General features: G+C 38.2%; 1 protein-coding gene across 1 annotated transcript in view; it reads right to left on the minus strand.

Moving 5' to 3' along the window:
* Positions 1 to 2,309: 2,309 nt before the first annotated feature.
* Positions 2,310 to 22,110, minus strand: part of ARFGEF1 (ADP-ribosylation factor guanine nucleotide-exchange factor 1 (brefeldin A-inhibited)) — a gene marked incomplete at both ends in the record, with an annotated part of 39,473 nt that continues 19,672 nt past the window's right edge. Inside the window, 13 exons of the mRNA XM_010185645.1 lie at positions 2,310 to 2,460; positions 2,864 to 3,022; positions 6,152 to 6,280; positions 9,839 to 9,990; positions 11,185 to 11,356; positions 12,073 to 12,157; positions 12,258 to 12,463; positions 13,609 to 13,720; positions 14,786 to 14,987; positions 15,991 to 16,099; positions 16,202 to 16,341; positions 16,462 to 16,561; positions 20,940 to 21,174. Coding sequence (XP_010183947.1) covers positions 2,310 to 2,460; positions 2,864 to 3,022; positions 6,152 to 6,280; positions 9,839 to 9,990; positions 11,185 to 11,356; positions 12,073 to 12,157; positions 12,258 to 12,463; positions 13,609 to 13,720; positions 14,786 to 14,987; positions 15,991 to 16,099; positions 16,202 to 16,341; positions 16,462 to 16,561; positions 20,940 to 21,174 — 1,952 coding nt within the window. The remainder of the gene's footprint in view (positions 2,461 to 2,863; positions 3,023 to 6,151; positions 6,281 to 9,838; positions 9,991 to 11,184; positions 11,357 to 12,072; positions 12,158 to 12,257; positions 12,464 to 13,608; positions 13,721 to 14,785; positions 14,988 to 15,990; positions 16,100 to 16,201; positions 16,342 to 16,461; positions 16,562 to 20,939; positions 21,175 to 22,110) is intronic.

Consider the following 22,110-nt stretch of genomic DNA (forward strand, 5'->3'; position numbering starts at 1 on the left):
AATTACCCTTGTATGAGCTGCACATCTCAGTGAACAGTTGCATGTTGGTCTAACCCCTAATTCTCTACATTCTCTATCCATGTATAAACTCTATTAGTCCCAGAAAACACTTCACATTTGCAACAGTTTATGATCAGATATAAGTGGAAAAAATTCAACAGCACAAGAACCATGTTCTCTGCATCTTGCAGTGGCCCTGGCAATCTCTAAGCCCCCTTCACTCCCTATCTGAAAAAAGGGCAGGAGTTTTGCAACCATGCTGCATAATTTCACCTACCCTGTATTGGTGGTTTTTTTGGGGGGGGGGGGGGGGGGGGGGGGGTGGGTTTTTTTTAATTTATTAAGCTTTTTTTCTTAGGCAGCCTATCAGAAAGGGGAGAACAGGAGACTGAAAGAGCTTTGCAAGACGGAAAGTTGTCACGCTTCAGACTGCATCCAAGTCTTGCTCTGCTCCACACTTGGAGGTGGCTGGAGATGACTGGCTGCCAAATCCAGACAAACTGACCCATCTGAAGTATTCTTCTAGGGCATTTATGGAGTAACCTTTCTGTAGATACATGCATACATACGTAACCTTACTCTAGTATTTCAGCAACTTGTTACACTGATGGGTTTGACCAAGACTTAGCAAGAAGAATGAATGTTGCTGCTTATGCATGTCTGATTTTGCAAGCAGGTTTGAAAGATGAAGCTGTAAAATATGTCTGTATATATGGACATATGCACTATGGGTTCTTCACAAGAATTTAGGTTTATTGGAAAAGCCACAGTGCCAAAGGACACTTCAAAGTGATCACTGAAAGAAAACCAAAGTATCTGCAACACAGGATTTGTGGAAGAGAGTAAAAAAACTAAAACAGCTGATTAAATGACTATGTTCTAACAGCCCCTAAGTGCATGAAAACCATTTCTTTGAGTGAGGCATTTTCCTATAAGATTAAAGTGATGTTATTAAAAAAAAGGAAAGAAGGAAAATTGTTACGTTTCCGTATGTGCACTGTAAGAAGCATTCCAGAAATTCAATTCAGAGAGAAACATTTTATGCATTTTGACATAAACTATTCTCCTTAGAAATGTGGCTGAGAGGGGGAAAAAAGTCTTTATGAGCTTGATCTACATCAATTACTAGCGAGTATAATTTAAAAACACATTACTAGAATTTACATTTTTAAGCTATTAGGAATTTAGATTTTTGAAGGCCAATCACTTTAGTATAGAAAAACTGCCAGCATTTGGAAATAGCAAAGCTGGGTAAGTCATTGGAGAGCGCTCAACTGGAGGGTGCATATTAGAAGGGCAGGAAGAAGCTCAGTATATGAGATCCCAGCAAATACAATAGTTTCCAGGCACAAGGTTTCCCTTTGGCAACTCTTGGCGAGGTGAGGGGCGTACACAGAGGCAGGCCAAAGGGGAGCACAATGGAAAGAAAAGCACTGAGTGTAGAAGCCAGACAATTAGGATTAGTTGATGGCTAACATCATGGAAACTCGTAAAATAATCGCTATTCCTAAGGAGAGGGGGGAAAAAAAGCACAAAACGAACAAACAATCAAACAAAAACCCATGACAAATTGATGTGGATGAAGTTGTTCAAAAGGCAGGAGATACTGTGCATCATACTAAAACTGAAACTTTCCAACAGTCAAATGGAGTTAAATATACTTCCTTGATGGTTCCAGAGTTTCCCAATACCCTACATATCTGTGTCTTTAACTATGTTTCTACGAAAAAAAAATTAAAAATAATATATTTTTTAAATTAACCTTTTAAAGATAACTTAAAGATAGGAAACAGCATCTTATTATGCAGTAAATTTTGCCTCTCAGGTCAACCTAACAACGGCATGCACTCACTACCAAAGTAACCAAAAGGGGAGGAAACAGAATTTCAGAATTTAGGCTAAAGTAATCCCCCACTTGAACACAGCACATTCCTCACGAAGGTTTGTAACAGGATGCTTAACCGACCCTCACTCGCTTGCCTGTTTGGTAAAATACTTGATGCACTAATGCTGTAATATTATTAAATCTGGTTGTACCATCAGTAATGCATTCTTACTTGGTCAGCTATATTTTAATAGAAATGAATAACCTATCATTTTATGACACTCTCCCATCCTAGCAAGAATACTTAAGAGAGTGAAACAAATATTCCAGAAACAGGACCAGGTCTATTGGAAGCCTAAGACAGTTTTACAAGGACTACTTCGTGGTCTTCTCAGAGTCAACAATAATGAAAACAAAGGACAAACTTTAATATCGGTCTGAACAAGGCCAGATAAATGAAATATTTCATATCTGCATTACTTACCCAGTCCCAGCCCCACAAATTCATCAGGTGCTTGATCTTTTGTTCCAGTAAAAGAACCTTCCCTGCCACGCACTGTCCCTGAGATGTAGCGAGGTTTTACTCCAGTTCCTATTAACTGTGCCAGTTCAAGCTGACTGATACATTTCAGAATCTATTTCAGAGAATAAAGAAGTTATCAACAAAAAGCAGTTTTAAATAGTAATAAATAAATAAATAAATAAATAAATAAATAAATACATGAACAAGAATACTTAGGCAACTCTTTAGAAGAAAAAAAACTGAAACACTCAAGGTCAGGCAAGTATTTCTGTTCTGTCTAAAATTAGTATTAATTTAAATACTATTGGATTAGTCTCTCAATTTTACTTGTCACTAGGACATGTTTTGCTACTGTAATTGGCTGCATAACGTGCAATCCTACGTAATGTATGCACAAAAGTATATACATGGCACTATCTAAAACCCACTGTATTTAAGGACAAACAAGTACACTGCTGTGTTCAAATTCAGCGCACGTGCCTTCTTACAGCTTAAGTCCAAATGACGCTTTTTACCTCATGCCAGGAATTTCCTAAATAGTTTCCATCTGTATGAGCCACCGTGATGAGAGTTTTAATTGTGTCAATATTCTTCTGCTTCATTTCAGTAATACCAGAACTCACTGTAAGTAAGGTAAATCTTGCTAACGCTTGGACATAGGCATCTCTTTCAAGCTACAAATGGGAGGAAAAAAAAATTGTTAAGTATTTTCTCAGTTTCCTGTTGCTATAGTACAAACTGTGTGATTTCAGCAACTACGTCGTTTACCTTTCTGGTGCCAGAACTGAATTTACAAAGCTTTCTACACAGTGAAAATACCTCACGTTCTTCTGTAGTAAGCTGTGGGATAAAACCAGGCTCCCTCTATTCAGCAACATAAAGTGTAATGTCTGAACACATAGGTTGTTGTTAGGTTTCTGGGTTTGGTCTTTTTGGAGGGCTTTTTTTGGGACACAGGATGCCGTTTCAGAAGAAATATGGCTTCTTAGTTAATGTTTTAATATTCTTGTACTATACCTGGACCTACATTGAAAATGCTGCCTTAGCAGACTCTCTCAGGCTGCAGGATTTTTTTTGGCAACAGAGTCTGAAGAATATATCTAATAGGCATATTTCACCAATTCCACAAAACTGCTCAAAATGTATTGGATTTAATCAGTGCTGTTTGGAGCGCCTCAGAAGCTTGTGAGGCGAGACTGCCACGGCTGGGTAAACAGCAAGCGCCTTGTAATCTGAGCAGATGAAATCAATCTAACAAAAATGAATGTTCCACATGTAGGTGCCCGATTTTGATGTACAGGCTATCTATAAACACCAAAGGAAACTCCTCAGGTCTAATATGAACCGATTACAGTGGTTAGAAGGGGATTACAGTTGTGCTCACAAGTGCATTTTACTCTTTTATGTAGGCCATAAAGTGAAATGGTTGTACATCAGTGAAACAAATGACAACTATGAAATATATGTAACTGTTTGGATGTTTAAGACTATTTTAAAATAAAAAAAAAAATCATTGAGCACATAACAAAACCCAATAGAAACAAAAAAATCCCAAGAAGAATGTCTGTTTCATAGAGAAAACATGAATGTCACGACAGTGGGCAATGATAGAGGGGAGGGATTCTCACAGAGCCACGTAGCACAGCTGCTGCATTCAAACTCAACTACTACTACAAGGTATGCTGGCACAAGCACAGCAAATAACATGTCAGCACAGAAAAAATGAAAGTTTCATGGAAAAATTACTAAGCAAAAAAAGCTTTAGAATCTACAAACTGTCTTCTGTAAAAGGAAAATGTTTTCAGTTCTATCTTCCCTCTCTGAATACAGATATTCCCCCCTGCTCCTTTTTCTAAGCCATCGAAGTAAGAAAAAACAACTAAACAATGTGTCCATAACCAGAAAGTAAAACCAGATGATATCACCAAATTAAGTGCATCCTTTTGATGTGTATGTTATCCTAGATGCTTAAAGACAAAAGACAGACTGTATGACAGTCTAAGATTAAAAGCATAAATAATTAAAAGCAGAATCTTTAATTGAGGTTTTAGAGGTGAACATGCACAGCTTCAACTATATTGTGTACTTTGGGCATTTTCATAAAATTAAAAGCCTCCAGCTCCCTCCATTATCTCTCAAGGTATGTAAGCTAATGTTAATTCTTCTTAGACATCAATCATAACTTCTGTATGCTTATTCAATGAAACAGAAAAGCTGTCAACACCAGTTAAGCCCAAAGGGGAAAACCTGCTTCCAGCAGAAAGATCCCTAAGTCAGCTCAAGTACAGATTTGCCAGTCTCCTTTACACCAGCAGAGCTATCTGGCGTCTGCAGCCAGACCACACTGCCACCTAATCAGGACCTCGCACAACAGAATCATCCGGTACCGAACTGAAACCATCAACAAACCAGAACTGTTTTTAACGACACCAACAAAGCAGAATTTCCATAGGAAATGACAAAGGAACATCACCTTACACTGAAAATACAAAAATAAACATTTTAAATTTCAGCAAATGAGAAGCGTTGTTTCTGAAACGTCTCCAGTTCAATCGAGTTTGTCCCAAGGCAATGGAAGGGTACAACCGACTCTGGTACATTCTTGGAGCATAGGGATCTTAGACCAAATGTGTCCTTGCCCTCACCTCTCCACCCAAGGCAGACCCCTGCAGGACGGGGAGCTACCTCTGCAGCTGCTGAAACTGCTGTTTGTACCAGTTCCACTTCTGCAGCTTAGAAACAAAAATACCAGGACTGTGAATTTCATTGAACAGCTGCAGGCTCCAGGGAAAGCTTTGTTAATCAAATTTTTAAGTCTGTTCAGTTCAGCAAGGGAGGAATGAAGTGGAAAGGCAGATGAAGGAAACCTTGCATGATATCAAACAGGCTTTTTTAAGCAGTTGTATTGGGGTCCCAACGTGTCTTTCCACATTAGTGATAAGAAGTTATCTATTTTGCTAAATACACGGGGAAAGGGAAGCAAAGCATTCACTGTGATATCATAGTTCAACAGTTATTGCTTAAAGTTAGTCCTACAAGGTGGCTGGGTTTTGGGGTTTTTTAATGTTTTCCATGTACACATCAAATAATGAAATGTCAAACATATGAATTTTGCTTGCCACTCTCTTCTGCTACATCTGCAATGGACTTACGGCAGACCAGTACTCCATTTATTAACTAATGCCCTACAATAACGTAATAGTACACTGACTACTGATGATTTTAAAATGGAGGGGGAAAAAGGCGCCCAAATTTAATCAGAATTACTCTCTGAAGCCAGAGAGTCTGGAATTCTTGGCACTGTGCTTAATGCAAGATACATTCCTGCATTACATCAGGAATGACATTTCCAGTGCCACAACTGTTAAAATGGTATCCGGTTACAGAAGTCTCAGATGAGTATAATCTCTCTGAAGTTGAGAACAATATTTCAAACACAGTTCACAGAGACACTATTCTACTGATAGAACAGGCCAGAAAGACTAATTTTATGAAATATCACAACAAAGCTAAATGGCTTTTTAACAAAGCTAGAAAGAAAGTACTTCGCCATAAAAGTAGTCAACTTGTGGAGAAACAAAAAAATCGGGACATAGGCATGGCAGCACTTACCACAAAACACCAGGGAAAATAAAGGTGACTTCATTTAAAATGCTTCCAAACATCAGATGAAGTAGTAATTGCAGAAACAGGCAGCCTCTAGGTACTGCAGTGCACAGCTTCAGCAACAAGGGCTCTTAGAGCCTCACTGACATTTTGCGGATAAATAAACCCAAGTACTGTCTCAATCTTAATTTTTTTACCTGAATGTTGAAAATGCAAGCAATCCTGATGGCACATCGTATGCCCTCCAAACAGAGAGAGGCAACTTCTGTGTCGTCACAGTCCTGCAGACCCACACTGAATGCAGCCAGAAAAGGTGTCCACGCCAACTGGAACGTATGCAAAATAAAACTTACATTAGCAACTCCTGGTACTTGAAGGGAATATTTTAGTTTCAGTATCTTACTGAAGTGTCAATTCCATCCTTAACTCACATCATTAACCTTGAAATTGCCTTTTACCAAAAAAAGGAAATGGAATAGAACAGACATGACACATAGAAGTAATGCAGATTCATGCACCCCTCAGAAACACTTTCCCTCAGCAACCAACACACAGAGCCATGTTCGGATAGTGGCGACAAAAACAAACCCCAAAGCCACAGCAGTTAGATGTCTACTGGAGTTTTGGTATTCTTGGGATAACCTTTACCTTTGCACAGTGAGAAATAAAGACAGACTCAACAGTTGCTGTGAGAACCAATACAGGGTGTAACAGATTCCTTTATGACAAAAAGCCTATACTTAAATAAAACAAGTTTGTCCTGATAACACCAGAAGGCGGGATTAAAAAAAAAAAGGTAGGGTAAAACAGGGCAGCAAACTTAATAAATTTCACCAAAATTATGGTAAGACAACAACAGTAAGACACAGGACACGACTCTTTCCTTTATCTCTCTCTTCTTAATTTTGTTGCCCTTGGCCCTCCATCTTTTTGTACCTAAGCCACTGTTGATGTTTCCCATGCCTCTTGCCTTAGGAGGGACTGAGAGTGGAATACACTCAACTAAAAGTTGTTGCAGGAGAGTCCATATGGTCCTGTCCTTGTGGTCAAGGCTCCCTCACCCACAGGCAAAAAAGCCAAGCAGAAGATGCAGAGGATCCTGCTGTAACTGCACGTGGTTATGGAGAGGAAACCCCAGGGTACCCAGAGCCATTTTAGAAATAATTTTACTGGAAGACACTCCAGATTAAATACAGAGTTAATGGGCACAGCAAGAAGCAACAGATTTCACGCTCAATTTCATAATAAAATGGTGCATCTCAGAGCTCTGGCTTCATTTAAGCCAGCAACTCCAAAAGCACCACTTCAGAAAAGCAATTAATGCTTGCACAGACCAAACCATAACTCTGGGACAGTATGAAAGGCATCAGATGAATTTCTAGATCCAGGACTGAATTCCCTATTGCATGACCTTTAAAGGACCCTTCCAACCCAAACCATTGTATGATTCCATGTTCCAGAAGTGTATGTTTCTTTCTGCCTCCCCTTTCCTAATTTTTCATCCCTATTAAAACAAAAACTAATCTTAAAAAATGCAAAACTGAAATACTTTATTAAAAAACTATCCAGAAATCTGTATAGTATGCTATTCTGTGGTTTATAACTAGTTTTACACTGTTACTTATAATAGACTGTTATGTAATTAAATGTTAAAATTAAGCCTCTAAAATAATCAATTTGGGGCTGGTTAGGTGGGTGCATAAAGTGAATTTTTATTCCATTTTAATCATTTAGCATATCTATCTGTAAATACAGTTATAATGATAAATTTTATGCTGGCATCAATGGATGAAAGAGATACCACTGAAATAACAATTAAGTCTAAATAAACAAATGTGAAGTTAACTAAGTTACTTCCACAGTTCTCAATTTTTTGAGAGGACAGCTCTCTGTTCCAAACATTACACTGTCCTCTGTACTTTAATTAGTTTATGAACATCCTCAAGTAAGAAGACTTCTAATTCTTAGCACATTCACAAAAAACGCTTAGGGTGTTAATTTAGCCTGATGCTTCCTATGTTGCTCCTCTGAAAATAGATTTTAGCAAGTGTACTTCTCAGATACTAAAGGCTAGGAATATGATAAGAGTAATGGGGCTGTCCTCTTAAGGAAAAACAGTCTATGAATTTTACAGATGCCTGCATGCAAGTTATTTCATTTCAGCCTTAAAGAAGCTGACAGAGAAAATATGTACAGCACGCCCCTGCTGACACCCTGAAAAGCAGACCTTAACAAGGGCTTCATTTAGAGTCACTCTGTACACACAGAGTACTATCCTGCTTTTATCAATATGGCAATAAAGAACTTTTAAGTTTGCCTCATGGACAGCAACCTAACAGCCAGATCCTCAGTGTGCCCAGGTGGTCAAGAAGGCCAACAGCATCCCGGCCTAAATCAGAAATAGTGTGGCCAGCAGAAGTAGGGAAGTGATTTTGCCTCTGTACTCGGCACTGGTGAGGCTGCATCTCAAACACTGTGTTCAGTTTTGGGCCCCTCACTACAAGAAAGACATTAAGGCAGCGTGGAGCATGTCCTGAGAAGGGCAATGAAGCTGGTGAGAGGTCCGGAGCACAAGAACTATGAGGAGCAGCTGAGGGAGCCTGGAGAAAAGGAGGCTCAGGGGAAACGTTATTGCTCCCCACAACTACTTGAAAGGAGGGTGTAGCGAGGTGGGTGCTGGTCTCTTCTCCAAAGTAACAAGTGATAGGATGAGATGAAATTGCCTCCAGTTGCACCACGGAAAGTTTAGATTGGACATAAGGAAAAAATTCTTCCCCAGAAGGGTTATCAAGCACTGGAACTGGCTGCCCAGGGAAGTGGTGGAGTCACCATCCCTGGAGGTATTTAAAAGATGGGTAGATGTGGCGCTTAGGGACATGGTTTAGTGGTGGACTTGGTAGTGTTAGGTTAACAGTTGGACTCAATGGTCTTTTTCAATCTAAGCAATTCTACGATTCTTGACCCTGGGCCTGGAGCTCAACCTGACCTCATGGCACATCACGCCAGGGAACCATTTATTTGTCTCACAATAAACCATTTTTTATTGTATTGGCAGCCTGAGACTTTACCTCCTCGGAACAGTTCAGGAAGAGGTCATATGGGGACCACTACTTGCAAAAGGGCAGCAAATGAAAGTGCATGGTAAGGGCATAACCATTTATTTCAGTGGCAGTTAACCATAATGAGTTAGCTAGATCAAAGGCCATATCCAATAGCATGCTGAGGCATAATACACCATTGAACACACTCTAGATCTATGAATCTGAATCACTGGTATGGGAAAAGCATTTGGGATTCAGAAAGCTGTGTACCCACACAATAGTGAAGACAGGTGTTCAGAATAACTGCTTAAACACAAGTCCAGATACCTCCCCCCAAACCAGACAACAGTTCTAGCCTTTCTAAAATACTAATTTGCAACAGACAACATCAGATGTAAGTTTGTTCTGATAACTGCTCCCCCATAATGCAATGAGGTATTCTCCCTTGGAAACAGTAGTAGAGATTCAAAATTGAACTGGGATTAGTAATCTCTTACTTTTATAAATCCGTTGCTTTGACTACAGCTCTATACCTGAAATAAAAATCTTATCATTTCAAGTTTTTAACTTCTCTTTATGCTTTTGTCCCCTCAACATACTCCTCATAACTCCCCCATTATACCAAGATAATGCTTCTATCAGCATAGAAACTCCTTAAATCCCACTGTAAATGAAACTGTAGCAGAAGGCTCAAAATCGCTTCTTTCCTGTAGCAAGTTAAATGAATTACAAATTGATCAAAACACAGCAGACAAATATTCAGTATCTTCAACAAATCCTGACAGTATTTTGAATTAAGAAATTATGTGATATTCTAGGTAAATACCTAAACATGTATCTCACCTTAAACATGGGTCTCACATGCTCCAGGTGTGTCGCACTGGTAAAAGGTGCCTGAACATGGCTCACTGCCTCCATGAGAGCTTTAGCTGTTTTAGCCATTTGTTCCATTTCCAGATTATACAGGAGTCTTCTCTGCTTTTCACTAGCAACACCTGTAAACACATTTTTTTGCTCTCATTTGTGCATCTTTAGCAGCAGTGTTTTCATGAAAACAGTAATTTCATTTTTTTCATGAAGTGCCATACTCCAATGCAATTTTGGTATTATCTTTACTTTCTGAAATTACCACACCAGCAAGATACTTCTTTTGCAGTATAGGCAAATTTAATTCCAGGCAAACTTATGCATGAAATGTAACCCAATTTAAAACGTTTACAGAATTTTAAGATTTGCACAACAAACATCTCTTCACTATCACCCCAACTGACAGCATAAACATCACATCCACTAAGCTAAATTCAGAGTGACCGTATGTTTCATAGCAATCCATCAGCACCAAAAACAATACTACAAGTAAGTAGACATCCTTTTACTGAGGGAGCACTACGTTAATCACCTTTTCATTTCAGTAATGGAACCTCCATTTCATCAATAAAGTGAAACCCAAGTATAACGAAATGATCAGCTTCCTTAAAATTACCATAAAAACATTATGTTAATTGAAAAAATCTTGAAAAGAAGAGGAATTCTTTTTTCCAGGTGCAAATTTCCTGTAAACAATCTCTTCATAACTCTAGCCTAGGACTTAAAAGTATACACATTTGACTATGCTGGGAATAAATAAAGTCTCTCAGTGTTTTCTGTAGAAAAGCTGGAATGAATACCATCTGAATCTTCACGTTGGGCAAAACAAAGTTTTTCTGGTATTTGAGAGAGCAAAAGATCATTTTAGAAGCACACAGATTACGGCCCTACAAATCAAATAATGCAAAAATTTTTAAGATGAAAGACTGTTTATTGCAGGAAAACACAACTGCTACCTTAGAAACAGAGGGCACAACAACTGTGTTTGTTCTGCACTATGCCTTATCAGCAACACCGTTACTTCAGAAAGCTCTCGAGTGCATTTCCCTGTGTTGCTGTTCAATAGCAAAACCTGTCTTCTCTCCCTGGTCAATACACTGAATATTAGGAATTCAGATGTCAAGAGAAGTGAAAAAAAGCAGTTGCATTTAATACAGATTTGAAGGTAGCATCATGTATTCATGTTAAAAGGAAAAGGATAAGAAGTTAAGTTTTGAGTTAAGTAAGTGGTGCTTGCTTCATTCATCTCTCATTTTAAAAAGGAGGTAGCTTCTGGAACTGAAGAGCCAACACTGAAGAAAGCTAACACTGCAACTACTTACTTTGTTTACTGGATTTTGTGGGTATTGTTAATTCTTTTGTTTCTTTCATTGAAATCTTCTTTCCAGCTATTTCATTATAGATAGCAGACAAATACTCTTCAGGGAGATCTTTACTGTCATTGATACCTCTATTCATCTTAATATACTGTTCTTTCGTCATTTTATTCTTAACCTGAAACCCAGAAAGAAGATATTAACACCAACAAATGAGGCAAATTCATACCAGTTACAATGCTGCCTATGAAGCAGCCGAACAGAGGAAAAGTTACCACCAAGGACAAACCTGCTGATTCAGAAGACATTTTAAAGTATCCAACATACGCAAGACTCTGCTATCAAATCCACAAAATAACACAAGGCCATATGAACATTACAACACTCACAAACGTTCAAGTAGGATTCATAGATCAATTAGACATATATTACAAAAAAAGAAAAGAGTTCAATACTCTTTCCAGATTCTGTTTAAATAAATGATGACGACTAATTATGGCAACTTTGAATATTATGCACTGCAGAAGTAAGCTGTATTTATCAAAATAAAGCTGCATTATTTTTCATACAGACTGAAATCAAGAGCAAAGTCATGATAAAATTAATGGGTAAGTAATTGCACAAGTTCTGGCTCTGACTGTAGGTTAGATCACTAGTGTGGGTGCCATAATACAAAAGCAAATCCACACAACTCCTGTTCAACACAGAGCAGGGAAACGATACCCTACAGAAAGGTCTAGTGAAAGCAGCTTAAAAAATCTCACCACCCATGAAACACAATACTGCTTCTTAAAAGATACACAAACTTAATCCACCGTATTTCTTACGCACGTTGTCACAAAGCCTGAAACTAAGATATCTATGGATTGCACAAATGTTTTTCTAGCAACATACCTGTGGACTGTGAAGATCTGTTGTCAACATGATAATTGAGTAAGCTAAGACATACGCTGTGTCTGCACTAGCAAAAAGAGTTTGCCTGAATTGGGAAAGGAGAAAAAGAACAGTAAATGTAATATACTAGGATTTTTGACTTATTATTCAGCTTTCCAAGGTTCTGAAGATAAAGTATAGCTTACCCTTGGTTACATTCTAAATATCTAGCAGCAAATTTCTCCATGAGGCGATCAATTTTTTGAGCCTCTCCTGGAAGACGAAATCCCTCTAGAAACATGCGCAGAGCTGAAACAAAATCTTTTCCTGAAAAGTCGTGTTGGTCTACATATGCATACATGACTTCTTTGTTAAATTTATCATTGTCTCCCAGGAACTCCCCAACCTGAGTCTAAAATAAGAACAGAAAACACAAACTAGTGCATTTACTCTGGGGGAAAAAAAGGTAAATAGGAACAACAGTCATTCTGCCCATGTATGTCACAAAATGAGAAGCCTGTATGCAGTTAACTAAGACATATTCCTGCTTCTTCTCTACCTCTAACGCCAAGTATTTTGGCCATATATTCCATCATAATGCTCTTTTACATGCTCATATCTGCCTACTTTCCTCCTTCTCTGGTTCTACTCATGTAACTTTCTTTTCTATTAGATGAACTCCACATGTGCACAAGACAAAGTTACTATTACCAACAATGGAGTGCTCTCTGCTGTAATGATTTTTGTAGTTAGAAAACTTACTACAGGAATGAAAAGCTTACTGAACTCTACTTTATTACCACTAGAACACAGTCTTCAAACACATGCAAGTGATGCTCAAATATAAATAGCTGGTACTCAAATATATCCAGCTGATCACTGTCAACACCAACACAGTACAGTGTAAAATACTGTGTCTGTATATGTAAACTGAGGTTAAAAAACTGTTTTAATTGCTGATTCTAAGTTCTAATACGAAAATTTGTGACTTCAGTCACAGCTGCAAACGCAGGCATATGCAAGCTTTTCCTTCAAAAACAACAGGAGTGGCTACTAAGCACAATGGTGCAGACTGCTGTTGCAGAAAGCCGTTTTTCATGACAATACCAACATGACATATTCCCACCCTCCTCAGCCAGATACTGCAGGACCCTCCCAAGTCCAGCAACAGCTGCTAGCTGCAAATAAAACCAAAGAACTAGTCTAGATATAAATAACTTTCCTTTGGGAGGCAGCAACAAATGTTCTTCGTCTTGTTGCGCTGCACTATTTTTTAGCAGTCTCTAAAGGACAGTTACTTTTGGCAGTCCCTTACTGGGCTGAAGTAAATATAGTTTAGGAAGCTGCTCCTAGTTAACTGCAGGATGCATATAGTACAGGGTATAGCTGCCACATAAGCTCCAGTTCACATTCCTGGAGCTTACAAAGAGAAGTTTCCCTTCTTTCCTTCATTGTAGGAGAATGTTATACACTCTAAAACACTATCATGTGATTTGCAACTGGTATAAAAAACATCAGCATGAGCAAAAACAACCACCAGGAAAACAATTTTCTTACTGAATCTAATCTTTCCTCTTGATGCAAGAACTGAGCAATGTCTTCAGGGGTAGTGCCGAGCATTCCTTGTTCTTGCAGGTACTGAATCCCCCTCTTTGGTTTCTTATTGAATCTGTACAATCAAGATCAGGATGAAATGAGAGTTAACCCTTTTATCCATGCACAATGCTTTACCTACTTAAGTAAAAAAGATTCAATAATTTTGGAGGAGATATTGAAAAACTATGTAGTAAGTAGTTTATCAAACTGTGCATTCGATAGGAAAGAGCTATTCCCTTCTATGATTATTCCTTTCATCACTGGATGATTTTGTTGGGTTTTTTTTTCCCCTCTGTAAACAGCCTCCTCTTCTTTGCTACACAACTGCCAGCATGGCATTCAAGCAGCTCCCACTAAAAGGAGCTAAACACTATCATTTAACCTGGCACTCATGAAGAAAAAAATATTCCACAAAAATAGCAAAGTCTTGGCTTGGAAAGGAACAATTATGCTTTGTTGCTCTTTGTTTTAATCTCTATGAAAACAGTAAGAAATCTGCATCTTGCCTGGAAGAAGGGAAATGTGCACGACAGGGGACCAGGTAACCAAAAGGAACTGAATCCTAAAGGACTAAGGCATGGTTTTGTTCAGGGTCTGAGAACAATACTGCAGAAAACTTCTATTTTTGCATAAAGGGACCTCACTGAGGAAATGAGGTGACAAGGCCGAAGTCACACAGAAGATTCACGTCAGACTGCACTGATAATAATTACACTATCCACCAGTTCTAAACATGACAAGTTAATTACAGAGAAGGAAGCATCAGCTTAAGCATATAGGCACTTTCATCAGTAATGTGTACACTAAAACGGGTCATATTCAGCTGATCACGAGTTCAATGTTCTTTTTATCCAAATAAAAACCTTATTTTTAGACAAGCAGGTCTGGAGAAAAAAAAAAGAACAAACATTCAGAGTACTCATCTTCTAGCTGTGAGGAATTAGGTTAACACAAAACACTGTTGACAGGCTCCAATGGGGACACCATTCAGCACTCTTTCACCAGAGGAAGTGCTGTTACATCCAGAGTTTTTTTCCTAACACAAGATGAGTATCTATGAGGAGAAGGAAGAAAAACCCAGGAATCTTCATAGCTCCAAAAGAATCCACCCTCCCAAGGGTGATAAAAAGCCACTCACAAGTCAATTCCTTGTTCTATTATTTCCTTTTGTTGCTTTAGGACCTCAAACTGCTCTGGATTGTCAGTGCCAGACATCTGCGTGCTGTAACTGCCAATTCCTGACGAAGCAGTAGAATCCAAGGAATTCAAGCTTCCATATCTGTTAATTGTCTCAGGGTGTTTGGTTTCATTGCTCTCCTGCTCTGTCGGCTTTTCCTGGCCTATAAATTGGAAAGGGTTACAAAATACATACACTGAAATTAAAATCACAGGTTATTCTTGAAATCCTCTCTGAAGGCTTCTGAAACTTACTAGGGTTATCTTCAATGTACCATTTATTTTTAATAAATATTCTGCTTTTGTTTTGGTTGGGAAATAACACCACCAAAAAAAATCACTAGAAGGTATCAAGAAGGATTTTTTCAGTCCATCACATACTTGAAATTTAAATCTTCAACTAAAACTGTAATTTGTGGCACTTGGAGAAAAATATAGGAACCTCAGAAACCCAATTACAGATCTTTCCTTTTATTTTCAAGGCCAATGTTACCTTTGACTTGAAAGCAAATCATATTCTTCTCCTTTTTCAAAATAAAGCTTCTAAAAGTGTTTGTAATCAGACCTGCCAAGGAGCTGGTGCTCTCAGTTCACAAGACAGTCGAGATGATCACCTCTAAAAAATTTGATTACTTTACCTACCAACTTTAAGCACTTAATCTGAAACTTCTGGTATAACTTTAGTACTTTTCATCTCAGGTCAAATGTAAACAAGATTAAAATAAGTAAGGATTTAGTTACTTCACTGCTTACAACATTGAAAGTTTTATAGCTATATATTAATAAATAAAAAAACCACTCTCCATCCAGCTTACTTCAGTATAATCAGTATGAAGTAAGATGAAATTAGGGGAGCTTCAAAGTGAGTTTTGTGGTCTCTTTAAAATTAGAAGCACAGATAATAACAAGATATAGTAATTTTCAGTGCAGTTGCTTTCAAGGAATTCATACAATTAAGAAAAGACAACTTAGACAACTTGTTCAAACAACACCAATCCAAACTTATCAATACTTCTACCAAAGGGAAAAAAAAAGTTTATTCTCTCTTTTTTTAATGCAAGAGGTTTTACCAATCGTACACTAACAGTACCAAAATACTGCAGAAATGCACTAAATTCCTGTAGCACCTCTTCAATAAAGCCAGAAGAACCATGCCTCATATCTTACCAAGTGTTGTCTGAGAATTGGGATTTACATATTGATCCTTACTCCACTCCACCATGCACTTCAGGATCGATACTAAACATTCCAACCCTTTTTTTCTCAAACTTAACTCCTAGAAAAAATTTCAAGAGCAATACATTAGAGAAATAGAGAGTTCAGTCTTAACATATCATGCCAAGAAACAAAGGTTCATAAAGTTTGGTGGAATTTTTACCTGAACATTGGACATGCCAAGCTCTTGGCTACCTCTTCCTTGAGCAATCTTTGATAGGTCATTAACAAGCCTTTCAAATATATTTGCTGCATTTAAATCACAATCATAGTTCACGTAGATGTCCACTACGCTCTGGGCATCTATAAACAGAGTGACATTGTCAAATTTGGAATAAAAACTAAATCATTCAATGAAAGGCAAGTACAGTTTCGATATTTAGCATAAAAATTTAAAAACTACAACCAAACTGTCCTTAATACCTGCACATATCCTTGTCAGTGTTTGAATAACCATCCATTTATGATCAAATGAGCTAGTAGACGTTTCCAAGATATACAGGAAAATTTCTTTGAAGAAAACCTAATATTAGAGGAAGAGAGGGGGGAAAAAATCCATTATAAACACAGTCACTAACTTTGATGGCCAACAGTCTGCCACACATAATTCTGAAAGCAGCACTTTAGAGGTATAGGAGATAAGAAATAAGAAAAGGAAGAAAAGAGGAAATACAACTTATGCTTCATACATTTGTATTAGGAATTGGAATTATTACTTATGCACTTCTGGAGTTCTGTCCATATGAAAACTTGTTTTATATTCCAATCACTCAAAACCAGAAGAACTGGGAATGATGTGAAGCCCTGAAGGACAATTTAGCCTAACAAGAAGTCTAAGCTGCTGCAAGAACTCATCTGGGATTCTGAAAGGAGAGTTCTTACCTCACCACAAAAGATATTCTCTATAGGATTATGATACTATGGCACAAACATAACAAACAGCCACTTATGCTAATTTAAAGTGTTGGACCTTCATTAGAAGACACAAAAGAATCACTCTACAGTATTAGCTTATGGGAAAAAGGGCACTGGTCAGGCACAGCTTAAAAAGCACCGCCAGTCCATTAATAGAAAAGTAACTCTTCCCTAGAGTTTTCCCTGCAATCGCTTAAGAACAGATGATTTTGTTTGGAACAGAGACTATTTTATCCCCTCTCAGTTTGTCCCTTGCCAGACCCATGAGTATTACAGGCTGACTATTTCAGCTGAGTGTGCTTACCAGCTAGGGCAGGCTTTTTCGCCCTTCTTCAAAAGCAGCAGCAGCTGCTGCAACAGTGAATGAACTCAAAATGTGAACTGCTACGTGGCATGACATCACCGTCCTACCCAGCATCACATCACACCACCGTTCTGCACCTGGGAGAGCTCACCTCTCCATAGCCTGTTGTGGCTACCAAATCCTCCAACAAACGTTTTTGTTGGGTTTTTTTTTAGAACCACAGTCTCAAGTCATCAAGCTCCTCTTCTCTGATAGCAGCACGCAAATATCCAAGCACATAACCGCCCTTGCTTTAGTATCAGATATCCCCTTATACCACAGAATTTTTATAGAGATTTTTAGGCAGAGATAAGTGTAAGGCTAATTTTGCTTTAAGTCACATGTCTGGGGACAGCAACACTGATTTTTAAGCAACTTTGATGGTAAGCTATTTCCTCAAGCAGAACGTGCTAACAGTATTTCCATTTTATCGGCCTCTTTAGAGAAGAAGAGGCACACAGCACAATCCCAGTTACTAGTTGTAACAAGGAAACTATCCCTATGAAAGGAGTTCAACACGTAACAGATCAAAGACTTTCAAGTCCTTAAATATACTCAAGAGTACTAGACTGATTTTAGCCACAACTTTATGTAATCCAAACAGAGGAAGACATAAAATTTTAATAAAGGTCACGCTATGATCAATCCTTAGTCACATATTTGCTGTTTTTTGATTTTTTACTGAAAGACAGTCATGTTATATACACTCTGGAACCAGGAATTTTTTCTTATTTGTGGTAGAGAATTTTTTAAAAAAAGCCACTGATGGAGAAGAGAAAAAAGCCTGAAGTATAAATATTAAACTCAATCTAAGCTAGAAGAGAAATTAGCTGCAAGGTCTGCATATTACAAACACACTTTAGATCTCTGTCTCTCTATCTCTGCTCAGACAGAGGCAACATCTTGCTTCTGGTGTCACCTTTGGGCAAGCACATCTTGAAATGAACAGCTTCTCAAAAACATACCAGTTATTTACATTTCAGATATTGAAAAATGCTATCTATCACTATGTTACTTATTGCAATTCACATCACAGAGCTGAGTTTATTCCTAGCGTATCAGAAAAGCAAAATGGAAAAGAGCTAATTATTTAGTTTGGTCAACTGAAAATAAGAGTTTTAAGAGCCTATTCAGAGTTATGAAAGGGTGGTAAAGGTAAGTACAGCTAAACGACACCTTAAATCCCTTGATACCTATGACTTGATTTGCTGCAAATGTATTCAGTGACCCATTTAGAAATACAGCACGATTAAGGTATGACTCAAATGATTTTAGCTGTCAGAGGGCAGTGTTAGCTGAATATTTAAGTCAGAGGACCACAGGAGGGTCACTTCCAACAGAATCTGAAACTATTATTTCAAAATATGCCAAAATTTCTTACACAGATGAAGAATGCAGCTTCAATCCCAAAATATATAGATTTTGCATATTATAAATCAGAGCATATGGCTCTCCTTACAGCTCCAAGACACAAACCGAATATGAAGTTATCTACTTGTCTACCCACATCTTCTGAATAACCTTTAGGATCAGTAGCTGAAAGAAGAGGAATTCTTAGCTCACAAGCAGGATAAAGGATAAGCTTCTAGAAATTACTGTCCCCTGTACTTTGTAATAGATGGATACTTTAGCAGCATCAAGCTCTTGTCTTTCATACTTGAGAGGAGGAAATGCGGCCCTGCTATGTGGTGATGGTCCTCATTTAGCATATTCCAGAAGCTGCTACGATAGTGTAGGGTATCCTATATACAATTTTCCTTAGATATATTTTCATTTTCTGTTTGGAATTTGGGGAAAGGATGGCAGAGATGGAAGCTCATCAAATTTCTGTTAGGAAAGCTGGATTGCACTGCATTTACCACCTACATGCAGACTTCTAAGCTCTGTGAACATATACCAAGCCCAACACTTTTTGGTAAGCAAGCTGTGTGACTGGAAGAGAAGCTCAGTCCGTCTGATGTGTTGAACACTGCACATGCACCACAGTCTTGTTGGACACACACAGTTTGTCTCGAAAGTCTCCAAAATGCATCATATTTTCACAGGATGTTCAATCAATCACCAAACCTGTATTTCTATCCAAGCTACGCTCAAGGAAATACTGAAAATTCTATTGCTTCTTCCCCCCAAAAAAGCATCAAAAAACATCTGGTAAGTGATCAGATCACAATATCCTTCTGACATAGCACTGGCAAAATGAGGTTCTTCCTCCAAAGCTGCCACAACATATCAACTTATACAATTACATCAATAGATGAAGAAATCCCTCAATTCAAGGTCCTTATAACAGCAACATTATCAACATTTCTCAGCATCTTTTCATGCTCTTAACCTCCACACTTATGGGGCAATCCGTACGCTTCAGTGTTCACATTGACTCCCAAAACATAAAATTACCAAAATGAACAGTGGGAACACACTGCACACACTACCACTTTATGCACCATGGAATTAAGATCTTTAACACGTGGGACTCACAAGCGAGTACCCACATGGTTCAAGCGGACAGAACCTTTCCAAGAAGCTGCCTGTACTCCATGGCACAAGAACTGGAAGTCAAGACCAAAGCCTCTACATACATCTTGATTTCTCCTGTGACTCAGTGAGAAAATTCCCAATGTCTGTCAGGACTTGCATAACTCTTACAGCTAAGAACATGGACTTATCTCTACTTAGAGCCCAAGGAGTTAAATTGTACACACACCTTCTGAGACCTGAGAAATGAGATTATCTTATTCAGTAAGCATGTTGATGTAGGCCTTGAAGTGGCTACAAAATCCAAATAGCTGGAATTTTCCTAGATAAATAAATCTTCTCAAGTGATCCCAAAGAGAAGCCACAATGCATTTCAAGTCTTTTTTATTCTAAAATTCCTTTGCAAAACCATATATTACATAGCCTTTGCAAAAGTGTACTCATTTTCTTAATTTGTACTATGCAGTGCAGAGATAAAACTTCCTAATCGCATTATTGAATATTAGTTTGCAGATCTTATTCACAAACCTACTCATTTCTGAGCTTCAGCGTCATTCTGTGATAATACCATGCCACAGCCACAGCCACCAGAAAACTGCTTTTAAATAACTAAAATAGTAATAGCAGTGAGTATGGGCATAATAAGCTATGATTGTAAAAATTCACCTCAAGCACAGAGTAAATCAAAGGAAATTTTGCACTGTAAAATTTGTTTATGTTAATGTCTGTTATTAAGGGATGAAATGGCCTACTTCTTTGTAAGGTACATCATTTCATGTTCTAGTTAAATTGTGATGGAAATTTTTTCAAACAGCCCTACAAAAGTTTTTCCAACTCTTTCCGCTTCACCAAACAACTCAACAATACCACAACCATCACATTACTTCTGATGTTACACAGCAAATCTCATTTAATCTCTAAGTATCCTAAAGGAAAGGCTGCAGGTTTATTTGAAGGGGGTTTCAAGGGCATTGTTACAAGCAATTCCATTGTCACTGGGTGAAAAAGAGCCTCTATGCTCTTGGGAAGACCTGGCAAATCTTACACAAAAGCTGAGATTCAGAAAGGAAAATAAATTTCTCTAACCAAGACCAAGCTACACAGAAATACAAACAGATGTTCATTTAATGGCACCCCATCCTTTAAATTGGAAATTAATATAACATACCTCAATCTGCATCTTCAGATGAGTCTTAAAGTTTGAGAGGAGGGTAAGAAATATGGAAAGTGAAAGTTCAAAAACTTCTGGAACGGATGAGACTCCATTTTTTGACAGTGCAACACAAAGGTACTGCTTAATAGCATTAATAAACATCTCATTTGTCCTGAAGACAGGTCCTGCATTTTGCAGAATGGACAGAAGCAACTGCAGTGAAAGAATCTTTGACCGCAGTTCATGAGATCTGGAATAAAACAATACAGCACATCAGCTCAGTGCGAGTCATAAAAAATTACACATTCTCTTCACAAGTTAGTACACACAACAAATCTGTATGCGGAAAGTTCATGAAATAAAACTGAAATTTGACACAATCTGGTGTAGAAAGTCATAAAATAGAAGTTCATTTTTTTTTGCTGAAGTGGCCACTCTTCAGCCAAGAAGGTGGGCAAGAATAACCAGTTCCAGTTGCTGTTTCCATTACTACTGAGCCACTCTGTCTTCTGCAATACAGCACTGCAGAGCAGCAGCAACAGCAGGCAATGCTGTCTACCTTAGCCAGAGGATGGCAGGGAGCATTATTTCCTTTTAAAAAAATTTTTGGAAGATCCCTTCTAAAATATCCAGCCCATCTACAGAACCCTGGCTAAAAGGTGGAAATTCCTTCTCCTCCTCTACTTCCACCAGCATGGAAAGAGACCACAGCTGTACTGCCTGACCTTCTTCCTCCCAACACTGAAATCTCTTCTCAAATACAGTGTTTTATCTTGTTTATCAGTCACTGGCAGCTAAGACATATAACATGCCTATTTTAAGCATGGCAATAGCAAAACTGGGCAACTGCTATGCTGTCAAGTGCGCCACAGTAACATCATGCTTCATACAGACTCATGTCAGAACAGTGCTGCTATTTATGCTTTAAAACAAACCAAAACCAAACCAGACACAAACACAAAAAAGTGTAAAGGAAATCTGTATCTATGAAAAAATAATGCAATTTAAATAGCATTCTGGGTGAAAGCTTTCTTTCCTCTGACTCCTGATGCTCCTTCCCACTTCTGATCATCTCAAAAAAGACTACAGCTCTTCTGAAGAGCAGCTCAAGACACAAATCACTTTCCCAACAAGACAGTCCACAGCCTTCATTGAACAAGCACCACTGACAGAGGATACTTATGAA

This window comes from Mesitornis unicolor, unplaced genomic scaffold (genome assembly GCF_000695765.1).
Source record: "Mesitornis unicolor isolate BGI_N332 unplaced genomic scaffold, ASM69576v1 scaffold30975, whole genome shotgun sequence".
Taxonomy (NCBI): Eukaryota; Metazoa; Chordata; class Aves; order Mesitornithiformes; family Mesitornithidae; genus Mesitornis; species Mesitornis unicolor.